This window comes from Phocoena phocoena, chromosome 15 (genome assembly GCF_963924675.1).
Source record: "Phocoena phocoena chromosome 15, mPhoPho1.1, whole genome shotgun sequence".
NCBI lineage: Eukaryota > Metazoa > Chordata > Mammalia > Artiodactyla > Phocoenidae > Phocoena > Phocoena phocoena.
The window spans coordinates 44216627-44235979 of record NC_089233.1 but is presented as its reverse complement, the minus strand read 5'-3'; the positions used below and the strand labels follow the sequence as shown (position 1 = coordinate 44235979).

The 19353-nt window shown below is 52.1% G+C and overlaps 1 protein-coding gene across 1 annotated transcript in view; it reads right to left on the bottom strand.

The window, feature by feature from the left end:
• SYNDIG1 (synapse differentiation inducing 1) overlaps positions 1–19353 on the bottom strand; it is a 56694-nt gene that overhangs the window by 18090 nt on the left and 19251 nt on the right. Inside the window, exon 2 of the mRNA XM_065893598.1 lies at positions 14950–15087. Coding sequence (XP_065749670.1) covers positions 14950–15087 — 138 coding nt within the window. The remainder of the gene's footprint in view (positions 1–14949; positions 15088–19353) is intronic.

Sequence of the window (19353 nt, the reverse complement as noted above, 5' to 3'; positions counted from 1 at the left end):
TATTCATTTTTTGCTGCTCTTCTTTTTTATCAATGTAGATCCAGTTTTCTGACCCATATCGTTCTCCTGCTGCCTGAAGAACTTTAATATTTTTCTAGACCTCAGGGGTGCTGGCAGTGAATTCCCCCAGTTGTTTGTTTGAGATTGTTTTTATTTATCCTTGACTCTTTCAGGATATTGTCCCTGGATATACACACAGGTTGGCAGGCTTTCGTTTATTTGTTTTATTCTTTCAACACTTTCAAGATTGAGTTGAACTGCATTCTTAGTTGTGTGGTTTCTGATGAGAAGTTGGCCACAGTTTTTATCCTTGTTTCTCTGTAGGTAAGGTGTTTTATTCTCCTTGGGGAATCTTCAAAAGTTTCTTTTTGTTTCCTACAGTCTAAATATAATACATCTAGGTCTTTTTGTTTTTGCTGAATTCTGCTTGATGGTCTCTCTGCTTCTTGGAACAGTGATTTGGTGTCTGTCACTAATATTGGGAAACCCTTGGGTATTATTTCTTAAAATATTTCTTCTTCTTTTGGTATTCCGATTACACATGTTACACCATTTCCTATGGTCTTGCAGTCCACAGTTCTTGGATGTTGTGTTCTTTTTTTTTTTTTTCCCACTGTTTTCAATGTGTGTTTCAGTTTGGGTAATTTCTTTTGGGACATCTTCAAGTTCACTGATGCTTTTCTCAGCTGTGTCAAGTCTACCAACAAAATATTCTTCATTTCTGTTACTGTTTTTTACTTCTAGCATTTCTTTTACAGTTTTTATCTCTCTGCTGACATTACCCAGATGTTCATGCATGTTGTCTACCTTTTCCTTTAGAGCTTTTAACATATTGGACACAGCTGTTTTAAATCCTCTGTTTGATAATTCCAACATCTGAGTCATAATCAAGTTTGGTTCTAACGATTGCTTTGTCTCTTCAGACTTTTCTTGACTTCTAGCATGCCTTGCAATAAAGACATCTTTATAGGGCAGTAGATATTAAAGTAAATAGGTCTTTAGTGTGAGAATTTATGTTAAGTTGGCAAGAAGTGGAGCATGTTTGATGTTTGTTGTAGCTTTAGGTACCTCTTCGAATGTCTTTATTTTTGTCTTTCCTCTTGGCTTTGGGGCTTTCCTGTGTACTGCCTCAAACAGAGTATACATCTCATGTCCCCCAGCTCACATCCATTTTTATCATACTGGAAGCTTATATTCACATGGTAGAAGGGTATGGGGGAGGGGAAGCTCTGTGACCCTCTAAGTCTTGTAACTGGAGTGCACAGTGGGCCAGGGGTGCACTCCACAAAGAGGGATGAGCTCCACGGTCTTTCCATCTCTCCTCCAGAGTAGGGTTGCTCCCCGCCCCCCGCCCTCATCAAAAGCCTGCCAGAGACCACCCTGCAGCACTTCGCTTTTAGGATAACAAATGAGATGCATGTTGGAGATTAACAAATGCTTTAAGGCGGGTCTCTTCTGTTGAGGTAGTTTCTGTTCCTCTCCTGTACACACACATCCTGTAAGGCTGTAGATATTTGAAGAAATATGTTAACTTAGCTTATTTTAAAAATCATTTAGAATATTTAATGCTGTCACCTAGCCTTACCATCACAATGCTGTTGGCTTTGCTAACTGGAGATTCGCCAGACTCTCAGCCCTTCTGTCTTCACTAGGCAACGTCTTCATCATCATTGTCATGTGTACCAGTGTGCGTTTGATAAGTATAATAGCTTTGGGGTAAAAACGCCCTTTACTTTTTACTATAATCATGTCATGACCTCATAAACTATTGGAAGGCATTTTAGGTCTCAGAAGTTTTGTTAATTTGATATTTTCTTTCCGAATATAGCACTTAGGAAAGAAAGTTGTTCTCTCATTATTCATTTTCTGAGGAACCTAATAATATAAACACGTTATGTGTATACTTTTCTTTCATCCCTGTAAATGCAGCTGTGGCAGGTTATATTTTCCCTGAAACGGCTGCTGCAGTGTTTTCCATCCCTCCTATTCTTCTAGATCCTTGACCTCTATGTTCCTTCCCATGAGTCTGGGTAGAACTTTACCAAGGCCTCGGCCAACAGGGTCTGGTGGAGGTGATGCTGCATGGCTTCAGAGGTTGGGTCATAACAAGGTCTCATGATCTGCTCTGGTATTTTTGGGACACTTGCTTTGGGAGCCCAGCCACCATGCTGTGAGGAAGCGCAAATTAGCCCATGTGAAGGGACCACGTGGGAAGGCCAGGTACTGGGTGCCCCTGTGCTCACTCTGGGTAAAGTCCGAGCCAACAGCCAGCATCAATTACCAGACATGGGTGTGAAGACGCTGCAGATGTTCCAGCCTCGAGTGACCCCAGACATTGAGGAGCAGAGACAGGCCTTCCCCATGGCGCCTCCCGGATCCCAACCCAAGAAACCATGAGCACAATGAAAAGGTCATTTCATGCCACGAGGTTCAGGGCAGTTTTCTTTGCAGGAATAACTGGATCAGCACCCAGAATAAAAGGCAGAGGTTTATCAGAAAGCCAGGAGCAGGTGTGGTGTGCAAAACACTCATTGCAGAAGCAGGAGGAAGTGCGGGGAGATTGCGAGAGTTTGCTCCCCAAGGCAGTAGGGTTCACCCCTTCCGTAACAGTCTGAGGGCATTTCTCTGGGGAGGCTGGGGTTTGTACCTCTTATTTCTTGGTATACTTTTAACAAGTCCACTTAGACACGGGGCCTGAGTTTCCTCATGTGCAGACCTTGACGGTGCTCCTTGGTCCCTGCAGGGTCTGAATGCAGAAGGCTCGGGTTCACTCCTCCTCTACCTCAGTGTTGCTCAACTGGAAAATCTACCCTCTGTGAAGTTAGACAAGAAAGTGAGGCTGGGTCACATCGCGTGCGATTTGGGATAAGGTGTGTTCTAGTCACCGTCTAGGAGACAATCCTTCTATCCCTGGAGATTTGTAGTCTGAGAAGCTAATGAAAGTATTGTAGTCAGTAAGGGCTATACTATTATACAGTGACACCACTATATCTATCTGACTTACGAACATTAAAAGTAAGTGCAAGGTATGGGTAAGGTCCTTAAATTCTGTGTGTGTGCATGTGTGTGCATGCATGGCCCGTTTATGCCGCGTAAAGACCAGCTCCCATGAGGTTGTCTGTGGATGGGAACACACGGAGGGTAGACAGAGAAGGGGAGGGGAGAGCTGTCTTGGGCCCACACACTTTCTCTCTGGTCCTCCTTTTGTGTGTGTCTGTCCCTTTGGAAGCCTCAATATTCTTGCCACCGTCTTCTCCATTGTAAGAAACAAGCAAAATCTCTAGGAGAAAAGTACCTTTCTGGCCGGGCAGTTAGAAACAACAGACTCATCTGAGCTTTGCTCTTCCGTATTTCCCACCCCTTCCAGACAATTCCTTTTGGTGGGTCCCACCTTCGGGTCAGGTACAAGCAGGCCAACCTCTGTCTTGTTTCTCTCATCACCTCCTAGAAGTGTAATATGTAGTTTTATTTGCCAAGTATACCTCAATAAACCTGGAAAAAATGATAAACTCAAGACCACAGCCTCCCTCTAGACCCTCTGGCAGTTCTAAGTAACAGAGGGCTTCACACAAGGGCCCTGGGCTGGGGTATGACCTGCACTCCTAGCTACATCCCAAGATCTCAGTCTCCTCCTCCAAGAATCTAGGACTTTGCAGAGGCCATAACTGGAGGAAAGAAGTGTGTCTGTTTCCTCCGCGTCCTTTGATAATTTTCTTTGCTGTTGTTTCTGGAAGATGGCCCAGTCACTTGGCTATAGGGGACTGAGAGCTGACATGCAAAGGGGGAAAAAAAGAGCGAAGGAGGAGGGGAAGGACCATGAGGGAAAGAAGAGACTCTTTCACGAAGAAGAAAGGTCACTGCAGCTACTTTCAGCGTGTAAAATATTCCCTTAGCTTTATTGTGTGGAGGACATTAGCATTACGCACAGCGGGAAGGAACATTTTAATACAGAGCATCTTTTTCCAGCTTCAAAGATGAGAGTAAAATATAAAGGTAATGAAACTGCTGTTGGGATGATGTCTTTTTCTCCTTGGGGCTTTGTGGGTTGGCAGAGAAACGGGCTGGTAGGAGCATAATTTGTGGGTCAGAAATGACCCCAGAAAGAGAAGGAGACAGGCTGAGCCCTTGGTGCCAGTGAGTCCCAGCATTCTGACCTGCAGAGACACTGCAGGACCACCTTTCCAGCCCCACTCTAGGACCACCCCTCTGGCTCCCCCAGGATCAGCCCTTTGGTTCCTCTGAAGTAAACAGTTTTCCCCTGGCGCTGGTGGCCATGCCCACAAACAGGAGAAATGCTGAATTTCAGTGAGAAGTTAGTGAAAATCATGATGAACCCGATTCCCACCAAGCCCGTGGATGTCCCGGATGGCCTGCCTGCCCTCGTGGGGTCTAGGCAATCCCCCAGAGGAGGGGGGCAGGGAGGGCAAGACGATCCAGGTTTCCGAGCTCCCTGGGCTGAAAGGACGTCCAGGACTCTGGGGACAGGAGGAGACGGGGGTGAAGGTGGGTGGAAGTGAGTGCCTATCTCAGAACGGCATGTGGGGGTGACTGTGTCCTGTGTCGCCGCCCAGCCGCCCAGGAGGGGAGACCCTGGAGGCGAGGAGTCAGCTCTGCGGGTCCACGAGCAGGACGTGCGGGCTCATTGGGGTTCCTGGTGCTCTGTCCCCACGGAGGTGTCCTCCCAGCTCTGTCCCTTGGAGTTAGGGTGTTGAGGTGTGGCCGATTAAACAGATGTTAAAACATCATCGAGGAAGTTGCCTCACCTACTTAAGATACTAACGTCGTTAAGAATTTGATAAATGCGTACAGCTCATTGGCTGATTTCGACTATATGCTTTCGTTTATTAAAGGAGGCCACTGAAAGAACTCCTTTGAAAATAAACCACTAACTTCTAGGGGACAGAAATCCTTGGGAGCAATACTGCCGCAACATCTGAGGATCCGTGCTCTAAGGTATTGTTACCTTCTGTTCATTGCTTTGCCCGACATGCCCGTTGGGTTACATTAATCTCAATGTAATAAAGAACTCTATTCTGAGCATTTAAATGGGTGAAGCAGGACTCCTCCTTGACAGCAGCTTGTCAGTTAAGACTTTAACCTTGGGTCTGTCTTATTTATTCCCTGACCACCTCCAAGAAGGACCGAGGAGGGTTGACTGTTTCCCGAAGGCCAGAAACCCTTCCTCGTCCCATTTCCTCATTGCTTCCCGAGGTCTCAGTGGACTTGTTGCCCTGACCACCACAGAATCTCAGCCTAGGAACTTGGATGAGTCCCTCTCACAGTGCCTCTTTTCAGCCAAGAAGAGCGGGCGGTTTGGGGAAGAGCTGTCTTGGCCAGGCCTCTGGTTCCTGGACCTGCTCCCCCGTCTCTGTCTTTATGCCAACCAAACAGACAGAGTGTGTTTACTAAACTCCTGTTCAGGCCACGCACCACGAACACCACATCCTGGAGACGCAGCCGGACTGCAGCGCCCCCGTGGCCAGCGCGCTCCATCCACAGACCACCGTGAGCTGAAACCCTTCAGCCAAGCTTTCTGACCATGACAAACGATTATTATAATCCTCTGCTGGGAGCTGAGGGGGAAGAGCTCTGAGTTTAGATATATTTAGAAATATAGCTAAAGCTGATTCTGCTTTAAGCCTTTCCCCTGGCTTTTGAATTCTGTTAAGTTACTGGGAAATAAAGTTAATCATCTTGCAGGTTAGTGCAGGCTGCGTCAAGAACACTTTTATGTCCTGCTGCCCAGGCCGTTCTTCGGTTTTACAGCTCGCCGGGAGCCTGCGTCGGGCCCGGGGCATCCCATCTCCTCCCGCGCCTGTGGGGAGACCAGGGCAGCAGGTGGGCCCTAGCAGAGAGTCACGGTCTTCCCGATCAGATGGCGGGGTGTTTGGGGGCACATCTGATTCTGTCCTGGTGCCAAAGGGCAAAGTCCTCTCTCCTGAGTAAAGACAGCACACCCACACCCCCAAGTCCTTAGCTGGAGTCAGATGGCTCCTGTCTGCTGGGGAAGGGCCGCCCTCTGGGGAAATGAACCTAGTTACTCAGGGCCTCCCTGGTCACAGGTGGTGACAAAGAGTACCAAAGAATTTTCAGAAAGAATTGGCCTTTCTCATGACAGGCTCTTAGGCCAAGAATGGAGGTGCCCAGAACACCCTGAGCATCTCCAGGTCCAGGCCCGGGAGCAGATTCCAGATACCCCTCCAGGAACCGTGCCTGAGAGCCGGCCCAGGACAGAAGCAGCCCTTTGACCACGGAGCTGAGCCGCCAGCTCCTGCCCCTGCAGCAGCCGCAGCTGCAGGACAGACACACTTCCGAGAGGCAAAGCAGAGGGTGCTTCCCTGCACCCCGGGCTCCGGCCTCCGGGGATGCCACAGGACAGCTTCGGGAAGAGTGGCCACGTGTCCTGAGGGAACCTGCAACCCTCGGGGCTCCGGCCTCCTTCAGACTCCAGAGAGTCAGCCGAACTCTGTGCCCCACCTAGCATCCAACATTCACACATAATAAATCAAACCTCACTGTGATCAGTCCTTGCAAGGCACCCCGCAAATTACCTGAAAATCAGCCTGAGAACCAGAGCGATCAGCTGTACCCTCTGTGGGCAGAGCGTGACTCAGGCTCCCTGCTGCGGACTCAGGCTCCCAGGTCTGATCAGCACTTGCCCCCTGTGCGATGGGACAGGCACAAACGCACTCCCAGCGCCCCTGATGGGCAAGGCCCAGGAATCCTTACATGGACGCAGATGGCGCTGGATGAAGATTTGTTCACTTACAAGCTCCATTCTGGTTTTCAAACTCTGCATGTCATTTCCAGAGGAATGCAAGGCACTTGATACACCTCTGAGGGATGCAAAATCATCTCAGGAATGCAGAGAATCATTTTAGAATTGAGCTCTAGGGGCAGGGTCTCAAGATGGACTCACCACATCTCCACTCTGTTTAGATTCCCGGGAGGACCACAAAGCACTGCCGGTCTGTTCTTGGTACTTTCTGTGCCTGTGAACCATCCTGGATACCTTGGAAGCTCTTGTGGCTCTTGGTGACCAAGAAGGGACCCCCAGAGACCCAGTCTGGTGGTGGTGGCCAGTGTGGGCCTAGGATGGGGGCGGTGGCCTTGGAGGGAGGCAGGAGTGGCAGGAGGCTGGAGTGATGGCAGAACGGGAGTAATGGGGAAGCTCTGGGGTTCAGGCTGGCTTTGAAACCTCCACTCAGTTTGGATGAAGCAGGCAGTGCTGGGGCCTCGAGGGGTGATGCTGTCCATCACCACAGTGGACCCAAACTGTGGCACTTCCTGGAGAACCATGGATGGGCCGGGATGGGGGATGGGGGATGGGAAGGGTCCAGGGCCAAATTCACCACCTGCATGTTGCTGTCTCCCAGCGCAGGGCCAGTTCTAAAGGATACTTTCCGCCTACATGTCTTGCTGTTTCCTGCATCCCCTAAGCAGTCTGCGTCGTGTCATCTAAGAACTCGCTGCTTCGTCATTTATCTTTTTTTTTTTTTTTTTTTGTGGTACGCGGGCCTCTCACTGTCACGGCCTCTCCCGTTGCAGAGCACAGGCTCTGGATGCGCAGGCTCAGCGGCCATGGCTCACGGGCCCAGCCGCTCCGCGGCATGTGGGATCTTCCCAGACCGGGGCATGAACCCGTGTCCCCTGCATCGGCAGGCGGACTCTCAACCACTGCGCCACCAGGGAAGCCCCCGTCATTTATCTTTGAATTACTTTGGAGGCAGGCGGCTCCACAGCTCTCCCCAACCAGCTCACGCTGAGTACGTGGGGCTCCTTCGACCCTGCCCTCGTGTGTGTGTGAACATCACCGCAACGCAAAGCTCAGACCAAAGTAAACACGTGCTGCAGTTGCATTTCAAGGACTCCTTCCTATTTATATGTATCAATCATTTAAATAAAACCAAAGGTTAGAAATGAAGAATCCCCTGTCTAAAAGGAGAGAAGGGAAAATAAGAATGGGAAGCTTTACACACATGCTCTGCAGGTCACAGTACATGCTGTGCTCAAGGTAATTTTCCAGCTCTAAACTCAGCATCTTCTAGGCTCTACGTCTGGGATTCATGCAACCCTCAAGTGCCAGAAAATGCCAAAGCTCATCAAGGAAGCAAGAAAAGAGGGGCCCTCCTGAGAGCAGCCCACCCAGAGTCTTGAGCCAGGGTCCTGTCCTCTCGCTGCACCAGTTTTTACAGCCAAGGTGCAGGTGTAATGTCATCAGTACTTTTGACTTCCATGTACAGCTAGCTGGCCCCAAGGGTGAGGTAGTCCAGTGAGGGGTCTCTCAGTGAGAAAGACTTAAATTTCATTATTGTCAACATCAAAACATCAGAGAGGTACCCCAAATGACCCTAATTCCCACGAGAATCTATGACGTGCTCATCAACCAGTGACTCATCACAACTGTTCCCGAATTTCTATGTTCTGTTGGCATCACTATACTTGTGAATCCAGACACAGGAGGTACTGTCCTGCCTGTGAGGTGATGCTTCGTGCTGCAGACAGTGAGATGGATCAGTGGCCTGGCCTTCCCCGTGGCCACATCCGGGGACGCCTGTGGTGAGACTGGTGTCTGTCGTGGACCAGGGCGTGTTCAGCTAAGTGTGTCTAGGCTCTGGGCAGGCTGGACTCAGCCTTCAGAGGCACAGCCACGGAAGCCACGGGCCACTGCACAGAACAGGAGCTCCTGGGACTGCACCTTTTGTTTGGTCCTCGGGATGTCATAGGACCTGTGCAGAGCCTCAATCTCAGAAGAGATGGGAAAGAAAAGACCAACCGTGCTTTTAGGGGCTATGTCCTTACAGCTTTAGATACATCATCTAAAAGCAAAAAGATCACGCATTTGCAAACGTAATTTGAGGTGAGCATGAGGCCGGAGGGAAGAATGTAACACACCCTGGGATCTTAACTCTGGACTCCCAGGCACTGTGTGGGCTCTGCCCTTGGACAATCAACGCACGGGTTTCTCTGCTCCAGACAAATAATCACAAAATCGAGATACTAATTACTGAGACAATGCATAAACGATAACTGCAAAAAATCCACCTAATACACTCCAGGGAACAGAACAGACATGATGCATTTGTTCATCTATCCACCAGAACAAGCTGAGATCCGTGACTCAACTCCAGCATGCATTCTGGAGGAAGAAAAACAGATCAGAAATATGATTTGTCTTGGCTGCACTGGATCATTAATATTTATACAGAATTGTTTAGATCCAGAAGTTGCAAAACAGCTCTCAGAAGCTACAATCAGCATATCAAATACACATATGGAGGGGGAGATAGAGATGGGGCAGGAGAGATCGGAGGGAGGAGGAAGGAGGGGAGGGAGGGAGAGAGAAGGGGGAGGGGAGGGGGAAAGTGATCACTCCAGACCATTAAGCTGTGTTGCATGTTTTCCTGATACAGGTTAAAATATATCCATCTGATATATCAGGCCATCCTTCTAGTCATGTTTATACTCCATTTCTGCAAAGTCAGTGCCATTCCCTCGCCTGGTGGGGCTCCTGCAGCCTAGCCGCTCCCTCACCATAACCCTGGGGGTAGAGGTGGGCCTGGTCTAAATCCTTCCCACCCCCTCACCCCCTTGGTAGCATCTTTCTTCCCAGGTGGTCCCATCGCTCCTGCTTCTCCACACCTCCTGCGGCTGGAACAGGCTTTGCCAGGTCCTCCTCTGTGACTCCAGCAGAGTTCATGGCTTCAGTACTTAGTTACGCTGCCAAACCAGATGATAACTCCACCTGTTAGAGGACCCGTGACTCTCACGTACGAAGTCGGGCCTTGTGCTAATTCTGAATCTGCTACTGCTTACAGATGCAGTCACCAGGCGGTACTCAACTTACTATAAATCAGGGGGCATCGGAGAATAATGAACTTGAGGATAAAAGAGGTGCATGGTGACATACATAAAACATTTCCTCCAGACCTATGGATGATTATAAACCACACCACTCAGTGTGTGGAGGACACGGGGTCCAGTTTTATGTAATGCATCTGTTCTAAGCACACAACTTTGAAAACAAAATGAGCATTTCCAAAATCTGTCTTTGTCTGTGACAAGGTTTAGCTAAGAGAACGTGGAAATGCCGGTCTCTCTGGTGAGATGAATGGTTAGAGATGGACAGGTGACAGCTCCTAAAAGCACCTGAGGCATCTACCGCTCAAGGCTTTGCTGTCACTAGGCTCCTGGCGGACGGGAGGGCGGAGGGAGGGGAGCGGCCCGTCTCGCTGCATCTGTCTCGTGCGACCCCAAGGCTGCACAGCAGAAATCCACAGAGGCCCCGCGGTGCCTGACACACGTGTCTGCTTGCTTCCTTGTGAAAGGCTTTTCTGCTCTGAGTTGACTCTATCCAGAGCACGCTGCTTCCGTGCCGTGTCCTCTGACCACCCTTTACGCTGCTGTATTTCCCACCCTTATTCTCTGGCTTAAATCACTCAGTTAATAGACCGACTCCAGTTTGCGTTCAAGACTCTCCGGCCCTGCCCTGTCTTCCCTGGCCCCCCAGGTCACCTCTGTCTCTGTTGCTTCCTCCTGGGGGGGAGCCTTCAGCCTACGACTGGTGGCAGCCCCTCCTTGGTGGGAAGCTCAGAGGAGGGAGCTCGGCACTGTCTCCAGGGTGCCCAGAGGAGGAGGGGTTCGTGCTGGCTGCTCACCGACCTGCGTATGGCGCGTGCCCAGAGCATCTAGCAGCTTGACTCGATATTGAGTCGTGGTGACTCCTCCCAGCTGGGTCTGGACACCCTCAAGAGATGCCACGTTTATAAGCCACGTGGTTCATCTTTACGAAATGACTGAACAGAACACGGGTGTGCAGGTCTCTGCATCAGACACACATGCAGCAGGGACTCGGCGAGCCCCTCGAAGGGCCAGGCCCGGGGCTTTCCATCCTTTGTTCACACGGCGATGCTACTTCTGAGTCTGAATAAGGCTCCCATGGGCTTTGTTCTCTTTGTCCCATTGCACTAGGCCACTCACGCAAAGAGCCAGGGTGAGTTCCTGTCAGCGCTGGAAGGAACGGGAATTCAAGTGACAGAAAATCTAAGTTCCTCAAGCCAGCCTTCAATTTTCTAATTAAGAAACATTCCGGTTGTGAGAGGAACACGGTCTCTGTAGAAGAAATAGAGATTTCTGCTTCTAATGATATCACTAGTGATCCTTCGGCAGAAGACAGCTACAGATTCTTTAGGAAATACTAAAGAATACTTTGAAACGCTGGTGCTATTCATAAAATTCATAATCTGACGCTTAATTCCCTTTTCTCATTTAATTATAGTTATAATAATGCAGTTAAGAAAGGAAAGAAACATTTTAGGAAGTGAAATCAAGACATAATAGATGCTCAGATGTAGAAGATGCCTGAGGCCGACGTAGTGCACGGAGCCCTCAGGCCTCCCGCCAGCGGGAGCTCCAGACCCAGGGCCTCGGGGCAGCGGATGTGGGCTGGGGAGTCGGGGAGGGTCTTCCAGCTCCAGTCTCAAGCTCACACCTGCCCCGCCGGTGAAGGTGCCCAGGTAAGCGCCCGATCCCGTCTAGAAGGCTTCTCTTCCTCACTGTAACACGCTCCAAGCAGGTGGGGACAAGATTTAGAAGCGAGAACTGTGCTTTTCTATTTTTGTTTGCAGATAAAAGTCAAAGTTACGTTGCAGGAAATTTGATTTTAAGTGTTAGAAGCATTGATATTTGCATCATGTATCCATACTTGCTACCTCTCTGATTTCTGTGTTATTTAATCCCTTGAAACTTCAGTCTTTTCGTCCATAAAAATGGGGATAATAAACTCCCACCTTCAGACTCATTGCCAAGATTAAATAAGATAAAGTGGGCACATCAACCAGCTCACAGCCATCGCGCAGCCAATCTGGGGTCCCTTCTATCTTCCACACCATTCAGAGCATCGTTTTCTGGGTGGACCCACCAAAACCACACACAACACCTTCCTCTATAAAAAGTGTATAAAACTTGCCCGCATTGGGAGCTGGATCAAATGATTAGCCCTGGAGTAAAATGAAGCTGTGGACAAACGCTGCCCTCAGGCCTCTGCACTAAGGCCGGGGGCCAGGCCCACCGCCAGCAGGTCTGGTCTTAGGATGCCATCACCTTCACTGACCCCTGATCCCATGGCCACAAAGTGACATGATGGCAGTGCCCTGTCACGGGCTTCCCATGAGATCACGCGTGTGTAACTGCTCAGACTACGGCAGCATCAGGAGCGGGGGGAGGGCTTTTCCAAAAGCCGTTTCCACGCCCCCTCCCCCCCCCCCCCCACGGTGGCTGTGATGTAGCGGGTTGGTGGGCCAGACGACACGCCTTTCTAACTGAGCTGGGTGTGTCGACACTGCTGGTCAGGACCACCCAAGAAGGCAGGTGTGCGGTGTTCAACGCAGGCCAGGGCCCAGAGGTGCCTGTGATGCCCACCTCTCTGACACTTTTACCACCACTGTTACTGCTACCTGAGGCCTTTTTCGAATCATAAAATCTGTTGGAGAAAAGATCCCACGTCTCCTTCCAGGTGTCCCTTGACCTGGGGACCCACGTGTGTGCCGACAATTCCGATCTCCTTTGTCTACAGTCAGGCTGAAGAGGCCCGAACAGAAGGCCTGGCGGGCTCAAGGCTGGGCTGAAGTACCATGTGTCAGGGGCTGCCCGTCTCCTGGGCCTGCAGTGTAGTCCAGAGCCACGCTGACCCTGAAGGGACGTGTGTGCCAGGGTCTCAGCCGCGAGTTCCCGTGGAGATGTGTCCACCGAGGGGTCCACGCTCACAGCACAAGAAAAAGAGGGGCTGAGAGCCGGGGACCCCAGAGCCCCTTCTCTTATTCCAACAGCAAAGGCAACCCCGCGGGCCTCAAAATGCTGGCTCTTCACCCCTGAGAATGTGACCAGCGGCCTCCATGGAGACTGTTTCACTTGCCGTTAACAGATGATCAGAATCCTTTCCCATCAAAGGTATTAAACATCCTGACTCATCAGGTCCGAGTCTAGGAGGTTTTTAAGGTGTGAAGGGTAACGTTACTTTCTGAGAAGAAGGACCTCATGCCAGTCTCGTCTACTGTGGCTGGATTTTTATTATATTTACCATCTTTTAGACAAGGATGCTGGGCACGGCTTGCCCTGCCCCAGAGACAGGCCTCCCCCAGGGTACACGGAGAAGCCAAGACCAGGGATGACTTCTGCATCCCGGCTTGTAGACAACCTTTCCTGGGCACCCCCCACACCCAGCCCCCGCTTATCCAGGCCTCACCTGGCCTCTGCCGGCAGGTGACAAGTGACACCAATGTCCACTTGCATCTCTCTGAACAGGGAGCATCTGCCCTGTGGAATCCATGGTAAAAATATTAGTCATGTTCTACAACTTGGCAATCAGAACACAGTTCTGGCTTGGAGGGCACGCCCTGGGGGTGATGGGGTTTGTCAGTAGGCCAGGCTGGGAGGCTGGGAGTGGGCCGCCCCCTTCACCCCTCGATGTGTCAAGACTGGGATGCAGGGGGAGGCTGACGTTACACTTGGGCCCTGGTTCTCTGGGCTCTGTCCTCCTGAGCTTCCTTCTCCTGGAGAAACCCTCTTGCCTGTTTGCAGCGCGTTAACCCAGGCTCAGGGCGCAGCTGACACGGGGCGCTGGGCTCTGCGCCTGGGGTCTTCTGGGGACACCATCCGCACATCGAGGGCATCTGTCTGGGTCCCGCTGTTCGTCCCGATCCTTGGTGCACGCAGCGACCGCGGCCACTGCTTGGGTCTGGGAGATCCCGGCCTCGCTCCACCCACAGCTGCTCAGGCCCCTGACAGCCTGGAGTCTTGCCCTGCAGCCTCGGCTTGTGCCCCCAGAGCAGAGGCCTCTGGCATGTGTGGGACAAGGTCACAAAAGAGAAGCTCAGACAGATCCTCCAGGTCAAAGCTGGGCGTGAAACAGCCACCTGACCCAACCCCAGCGGTGCAGGACGATCCCCATCACCCCTCCCCGTACCCGTCCATCCTCCAGAGACGGGACCTCAAGCAGCGGCCCCGCCATGTCCCCCTGGAAGGGCCTCTGGGGCCTCTCAGTGTCCCTGTGAAGAGGTGCCTGCCCTCAGGGGGCCACCAGTGGGTCCTCTTCTCCCCCTGCTCCTCGTGGGGTCAGGAAAAGGGGGTCAGGGGACACGGGAACACGCATAAAGGGACTCTCCACTCACCCAACAAACCGAATCAGTACAGACAATGGCAAGAAGCAGTGAGAGGCCAGGGGTCTGTTCTCAAGCCCAGAGGAATCAGTGCTTCAAGTGTGAGACCTGGCCGGTAGGCCCGAGAGCCCTGGATGCTGGAGAGGGAGCCTGGTGCCCTGAGGATGCGGTGGGCTCTGGGGCCAGCAGAAGGGGCTGCCTTTATCTCCCGTCTGGTGGGGATAACGGGTGATGCTGAAACTCATGCTTTAATTGGCAAGTACACATCTTCCTTTGATTAATAAAAACGGGAATGTAGATCATTTCTGAATGAAGGCTCCCCATTTGCTAGAGGAAATCTTTCAAAACCTGGGCTCCGTGAAGGCACGTGGAGGACGTTTACTGTGAAAAAGGGCTGGGAATCGACGCCCTTAAAGCACGGAGGGCATGGTTATCCACCAAGACAGGCCGTTTCCTCCAGAACCTTAGTTTGGGATAAGCACACAGGTGCTGCAAGACTGGACTCTATTTTACGTGTGAGCCTTTCACAAAGAAAACCAAACCCACTTTGCCTCCATTCCCAGTATGTACCAAGTCCGCTCCCAACATGGGGTCAGTCCCGCTGGTGTGGAGGCCGGGCTCCCAACCCGCTGCTTTCCCAGTGGCCGCTGTCAGAGGATGCGTCCCGGGCCTGATGGGGTGAGGCTGGGCACCCCTCCCCTGTCCCCCCAGATGGCCCTCCCCCCCCGAGCAGGCTCTCCTCGATGGCCTGGGTGCACCAGCCGCGTGCGCGTGATCCACGGGGAGGCCTTACCTCGTGGGACAGGTAGAAGGCGGCGATGCCCAGGGGCCAGAAGCAGCAGAGCATGGAGAAGACGCTAAGGCCCAGGTGGTCCCGCGGGGGCATCACGAGGAAGTTGTCCTCGCTCTCTGTGTCACTGGAGTAGTCACTCTGCCGGGAGAGATGGGGATGGAGAGCGAGGTTACCAGGGGTCTCTCCATCATCCCCCGAAGTGGGGCTCAGGCCTGGCAAGCCCTCCTGGCAAGTGTGTGTCCCCCACAGGAAGAGAAAAACCCCAAGGATGGGCTCTGGGTTGCTCCACGGGAGATTAAACCTCATAGACCCGCGGATCTCTGGGTTGGGGTGTGGACAGCTGGGTGAAGGTTTGACCATCAGAGGACGGGGCTGGGTGGGAAGCACACAGGCAGAGTTGGAGTCCACTCTTTGTTCCAAGACTTCAAGCTGGTTTTAGGGTGAGGCAGGGCAGGTGTTGGGGCCAGGACCTGCCCTGAACCCCCTTCTTGCCTTAGACTCTGATCTGAGTAAGGACGTCACTGGGCCTGGTCTCAAGCCTGGATGTCCCTCATGTTTTGGTTAATCAAACACATGTAAAACTGCCAATCAGAGCCTCTACTCAGCCTGTGCTAGAAGCTTCCTGCTGGACTGTTTGTGTCTCATGTGAGAGAAAACAGGTGAATTTGGAGGGGCTCACCCCAATCTCAAACAGGGACTTTCTCTAGGGGCCCAGGATGGAAGTGGGTGATGTACTGTCCACACAGTACCCAGCTGCCCTCCACATGTGCGCGCACACACACACACACACACACACACACAGACACACACACACACACAGACACACACACACACCCACAGACACACACACAGATACAGTCACGCGGACACACACACACACCCACAGGCACATACAGACACACACACACACCCACAGGCACACACACAGAAACACACACACACACACACACAGATACAGACACGCGGACACACACACACACAGACACACACAGACACACACACACCCACACACACACACAGACACACACACACACCCACAGGCACACACACAGAAACACACACACACACAGATACAGACACACGGACACACACACACAGACACACACACACCCACACACACACACACACACACCCACAGGCACACACACAGAAACACACACACACAGACACACACACACACACGGACACAGAGACACACACACAGATACACAGACACACACACGGACACACAAACACACACAGACACACCCACAGACTCACACACAGAAACACACACACACACACACAGACACGCGGACACACACACAGACACACACACACCCACACACACACAGACACAGACACACACCCACACACACACGCGGACACAGACACACACACGGATACACAGACACACACACAGACACAGACACACACACACACACAGGCACACACACAGAAACACACACACACAGATACAGACACACACACACAGGCACAGACACACACCCACACACACACGCGGACACAGAGACACACACACGGACACACAAACACACACAGACACACCCACAGACTCACACACAGACACACAGACACACAGGTACACAGACACGGACACAGAAACACACACAGACACACCCACAGACTCACATGCAGATACACATGCATGGACAGACACACAGACACATGCATGGACACACACACACAGACACACAAATCCACACACAGACACACACAGACTCACACACAGACACACACAGATACAGACACACACAGACACATACACACACAGACACACAAACACACACAGACACACACACAGACACACAAATACACACACAGACACACACAGACTCACACACAGACACACAGAGATACACACACACAGACACACAGAGACACACACAAACACACACAGACACAAACACACAGAGACACACACATACACACACAAACACACAGAGACACACACACACAGAGACACACACATGCATGCACCCCATGGGTCCCAATCCCAGGCATCCCTTCCCAGTGAGGACCAGCTCTTTCCTGCAGGGCAGGCGCTTGCCCTGGTTGGTCACCATCCCTGGGGTCATCTTTCCAGGACCCTGCAGCCTCCCCTCCGCTGGGCCAGGTCTGCGGAATTCCTGTCTTTCCTCTGCAGCAACACCTCTCAAACAATAAAGGGAAAGGGAAAGGCCCATCCTCACTGCTGCAGAGAGGGAAGGAGCAGCCTTCAGGGAGGCATCTCGCTCGGTGGGATCTGGGGTCTGAGGGCTGAGGGGCAGACGCACATCTGCCGGCCCGCAGGGAGGCCAGAACCTTCAATCCAGGTGAAGGAGGCCAGGCAGGGTCACCAGGACGAGCTGCCCAGGAGGCCCACGGTGTCCACTCTGGGAGCACAGCGCTCGGAGCCTCAGGCTGGGCTGGAACAGCCGATCTGCCCTGATGGCCCTCTGCACGGGGTCTGGGGAGGGGACCCTGAAGCGACAGTTGCAGGGCGGGATCCGAGGCCCCCGAGAGACACGGAGGACGGAGCCGAAGGACAGACCCCCCGGCGGATGCGCGTCATTCGACGGGTCTGGATGCACCCAAGCCACAGCTCTGTCTGTGGGCACTTGTTCAGGCTTTTGGCTTCGGTGGAGTTTTTCGGTTTTGTTTTCGTTTACTAAGGGTTTAAATACTTGGGCTGGCTGGAATCTTACTCCAAATCTGGAAATAGCTGCTGTGGCTATTTCTCTTGTCATTTCTACTTTACAAAGGACACTGCTGGGATCTGGGCGGTTACAGTGTCCCCAGACTACAGAACCGTCTGGCCAGTGGCCGCTTACTGCAGACTTCTGTGCTGTCAGCTGTCTGGACACCAGCGTCTGGCCACCAATCAACCCCACTGCCCTTAGTTGCTTCTTGCCTAAAGCTGGGGTGTCCTCTCTGTACCCCTTGGCCCTGGGATTTTGATAACCACTTCTCGACTGGTCTGTTGGTGGCCAGTGGCCAGGGTGGTCAGCGGCAAGTTCCCCAATCAGAGAGCAGTGTGGTGAGGGCTGAGGCCACAAACCACACAGGGCTTTCTGGGCGTCGACCCCCATCTTTGGAAACAGCTTCAGATGATACCCCCATGCCTGTGAAGCAAAGGTTCCCCCCCAAAGTCTTCACAGATTTTTCTTTAGAGCATAAGGGAACCACATCTGTAAACTGCAAAGTTGTGGCTACATGGCACCAAAATAACTAGTCAATTTTCATTAAAATAGGTTTTAAAAAATTCAGACAAATGACAGGGCAGACAAAAACAGCCCAGCCCTCTGTACCATCTCCCTCCCATCCACGGCAGTGCTGTGGGTACAAGTGGCCATGGGCATCGCACCAACAGAAAGAGGAGAGGAGAGGAGGACCCTGGGGGCGGGTGGCGACGGAGACACCATCAAACCAAGTAGAGAAAACACACCACGCACAGCAGCTGTTTCTGAAAATCCTCTTCATGGGGCATTAGCTTAGAATATCTGCAAGGCAGGGTGGACGCTTCCAGAGACGTTCACAGTTCACGTGGTTGAAGGAACAGATGCTATGAGGGGGCAGAGCAGTACAGGGGCTGCTGTCCTCCTCCCCCAGCCCACCACTGCCCACACAGTCTGCCCTTGTCCATGACCTCCACGCAGGGAGCTGGCTCTCTGTCCCCTGGGGTTTCTTCCTCGGGAAGATTGAATAGGATAATCGCAGGACGCACATCAGTCCTGTGAGCACAGCCCCGAGGGTGAAGGGGTGCAGGGGCTTGGCCTTGTCCCTCGTCTCTCTCAAGGTCTCACTGTCCCCTTGCTACCGCCTGGCTCCCTGGAACCCCACTCCCTCCTCATCCCCTGACCTTCTCTGCTGGCTAATTCTGGGGAGCATCTCTGCGTGGCCTGGGTGGGGGCGGTGGGTGGAGACCAGGATGGACTCGGGATCAGGAGGCCCTGTGGAGCCTGCACCGTATGTTCCTGACAACACTGCTTCAAAAATGCAAAATCACAGAGGACTCTACGTGGTCATGGAAAATGATGACGTAGATGTTTATTCATTGCCCTGGAAAGATGCTTGTAATAACCGAGGGAAAAACCAGGGTAGAAAGTGGAAGAAGTCATATTTCCTCCAGAAAGTCAGAAATTAAGATGCTTCTGGATGGCGGGCATATCCGTGCTTTTTGTTTTTTTTTCTTTTTCCATTTCTGGGGTATAGTTTTTCTACAATAAGCAAGGTTACTGGGCAGTGAAACTCACCAAGACACAGATGTGCTGACCGGTGGGGGGTCCCCCCGCCCTCCATGCTCCCTGGAGTGGGATCCCTCAGGGCTTCCCTGAGGCCCTGCTTGGAGACATTGCATCGGGGGCCCAAGGAGCAGTTGGTAGAGCAGGATGGGAACTCAGCACAGCACCCAGGCTCCCTGAG